Raw genomic sequence first — 3,037 nt, 5'->3', positions numbered from 1 at the left:
CATTTCTCAGGGAGACAGAAGCAGAGGAAAAATGAAGGGGAGATTTGCAGCTTCACACCGCCTGGATCTGAGGTATGAATTTTGTCTCTGACAAAGAAAACTGGAGGAAAAAATACATTCCATGTGAAAACAAGTGGAACAGTGAGGTACTACGCTGCTGAATGAGGTTCCAATAACTGTTCAGAGCAACCTGCTGGGTCCTTCTCCTCTATCTGCTATCATTTCTCTCGACTTTCTGATTCAATTCCCAAACAACTAAAAAAACTTCCCCACAGAACTAGAAGGGATCATCACTGATTCTAAGAGTCCAATTCAGCCACTAATTGAGGTTCTTATGTCAAACACCGAACGCCTTCAAATTGAAATCTAGATAAGTAATTTTTTCTTAAAACAAGTGCATTTGTTCTTGGATTGAGAAGGTAAAGGAGACATTTTGCCAATGAAACAAGACAATTCACATTTAAAATAAGAAAACACAATTCCATTGTCTTATTTCAAGTGCATGTTATCTAATTATTTTTATTTTAAGAGTAAAAATACTCATTCCATTGGCAAACTATCTCATTTACCTACTAAAATTAAGAGTAAAGCCACTTGATTTCAGACATTTTTACTTATTTCTAGATCGTTTTTCCAGTGATCTCTTTCCTTCATGAAGCTGCTGCAGAGGAACGGTCAGACGGATGCAGGAAAAACAAACTGATTGCTGGCAGAAAACACTAGACAGGAAGGAAGCAAACATTCAGAAACGTTTGGGATGCCTTCCTCGCCGCTCTGCAGAAGATCCCAACCATCAAACTGCTTCAGAGAACATCTAGCAGAGCTGAGCAGGTTAAACGCCAGCAACTCTGCAATTCTAGTAAATCTGTTGTTTCCTGTTAGCAGCAGACTGATTGTTTTTTTCATCCTGACCTGCACACAACAATCTGCCTCCACTCCTAATAGAAAATAGACCATCTGCAGTCATAAGGCTTGTTAAATGTCATCACAGAGTTTTATGCTGAAAGTTGGGGCCAATCACTCATTTTCTTGTAGAAATACGTTCAGTAGCTTCTGTGGCATTTTTTTAAAGATTGCCTCATCAACAAAATCAATCCTCAAAAAGTGTTTTAAGTAGAAAAATACAGAAACTGGCAGAAGTTTATGCTTTGAATACAGGATCAGCACCCATACAAGACCCGGCAACACAGAAGGAGAGGATTGTGCCATGGGTTTTTAATGTCTTCCCTTTCAGTATTTTAGAAGCTGTTCATGTGAGATCTTCCATCCCATCCTGTAAGAAGATCACACTTCAGTTTGCTGCTGCGAGTCGGTGATAATGGTCACCCCTCGGCGGACCTCGCTCAGACCTTCATGGACACTGCCATGTTCAGAGCTCAGCGTTTGGCAGGCTGATGACGGACCAACGGATAGGTGCATATTCAGTGAGACAGCAGAGTCCCCGTTAACGGGAGACACCTGCTCCACTGGTGTGCTGAAGTCTCTGTGTGGCACGTGCCCAGTGGGTAGATGGTGGGTGGGCAGGTACTGGCTGGGGTGGAAGCTTGGCCGGGTGTCCTGAAGCCTTGTGCTATTCGGGTTCAGGATGGTCTCCTTGGAGGCAGCAGAGAGCAGCGGTGTGTAGGGCTCTGGGCAGTCCTCGCCGGCAGGCAGCGGCGGCGGGAGCTGGTCTTGACTCAGGAACTCTTCTTCGTGTGGAGGGGGGTAGTCACTGTCCACATCATAGCCTCCCAGGTAGTAATCTGACTCCAGCCCATGTGGTGTTCCACCCAGAGAGGGGTCCAAGCCAACGGTGTCACTGTCAGGAGGTGACCCCAAGTTCTGCACTCCTTCAGAGTCTGACAGCCTGGTTGGCATCCAGTCAGATGTGTCCCAGTGGTAAGCTGGTCAAGGAAAGGAGAGAGATTAGCAGCTGCACCCACAGAGTCATCATGACAGGAGCAGGTTTTACGGTTACATGCTTTTACAGAACAGCAAACAGCAAACATGCCGATGACCAACTCGATGGGAACGACCTCCACAGAAGAGATGTTGGATTTGTATGCAAAGACAAACACATCAGAGGTTTCCACAGCTCAGCATGCAGAATGGCAAGCACAGAAGCCATGCTTTTAAAGAAATAAAGAAATAATAATAAATAAGTGAAACTTCAAAAAAATAAAAAAGCCAAAAGCTCATTGAGATGTGTTAGAATCAACCATTTGGCCATATTTTAATACACCTTCACGACGCAGGGATATATGATGGATATATTAAGGGATAACCGTATAAGTAAAAAAAAATGTAATTCAAGCTGTAATCACAAACAATAAAGCTAACATCTGGGGTCCGTTTCACAAAGCAGGTTTACTGAACACTCCAAGTTTTCTAAACCTGAATTATGGGAAACTCTGAGTTTTCTGTTTCATGAAGATAATTGATTTAACCTCTTTTTCTGTTACCATAGTAACATTCTCCCCATAGCTAATCCGGATTGTCCTCTTTCTCCGCTCTCCCTACAGTCAATCACACTGTTTTATTTTCTGATTTAGTCAGATTTTTGTCGTAGTTTTGTGCAAAAAAAAAAAATCCTTAACTAGGTCTGGTCGACACATTTGCTTTTAAAAACAAACATTGCAAGTCGTCTGATGAGGATCTTATTAAAGACAAATTTGTACTTTTTCATAGAGAATTAAATATTTATAGGGAGAGGATTCTACCACTCAGTGACAGTATATGAGATTTATGTGTCTTTGGTTTGTTTAATATGAACGACATGCGGATCATTTTTTATTTTTACAGTACATAAATAACTAATGAAATTAGTTTCAGATTACACTTAAATGGCTAAATTAATTCCTAGGGTGGAAAAGGAATTACTTTAGGGTTAAGGATTAGGATTCACTCTGTGATAACAACCTACTAAGTCTACTGGCACAATCTGAAGCTATTCTATGGGGTTGATAACCTCAAATAACGACCTATTTATTGGTATGATAACATCAGAAAAGGCTGGAAGCAAAGACTTACCGGTAGTATTTACTGTATAAAATAAGAC

General features: G+C 41.5%; 1 protein-coding gene across 7 annotated transcripts in view; it reads right to left on the bottom strand.

Annotated features, from left to right (window-relative positions):
• Window positions 1-903: 903 nt before the first annotated feature.
• Window positions 904-3,037, bottom strand: part of fat3 (FAT atypical cadherin 3) — a 117,787-nt gene continuing 115,653 nt past the window's right edge. For all 7 annotated transcript variants that reach the window (XM_015387947.1, XM_015387949.1, XM_015387953.1 and 4 more), the window contains one exon: window positions 904-1,883. In XM_015387947.1, the coding sequence (XP_015243433.1) occupies window positions 1,285-1,883 (599 nt within the window). In that variant the 3' untranslated portion in view covers window positions 904-1,284. The remainder of the gene's footprint in view (window positions 1,884-3,037) is intronic.

Source organism: Cyprinodon variegatus, unplaced genomic scaffold, assembly GCF_000732505.1.
Source record: "Cyprinodon variegatus isolate N-32 unplaced genomic scaffold, C_variegatus-1.0 Scaffold408, whole genome shotgun sequence".
Lineage (NCBI taxonomy): Eukaryota > Metazoa > Chordata > Actinopteri > Cyprinodontiformes > Cyprinodontidae > Cyprinodon > Cyprinodon variegatus.
This window is presented reverse-complemented; position numbering and strand designations above follow the sequence as displayed.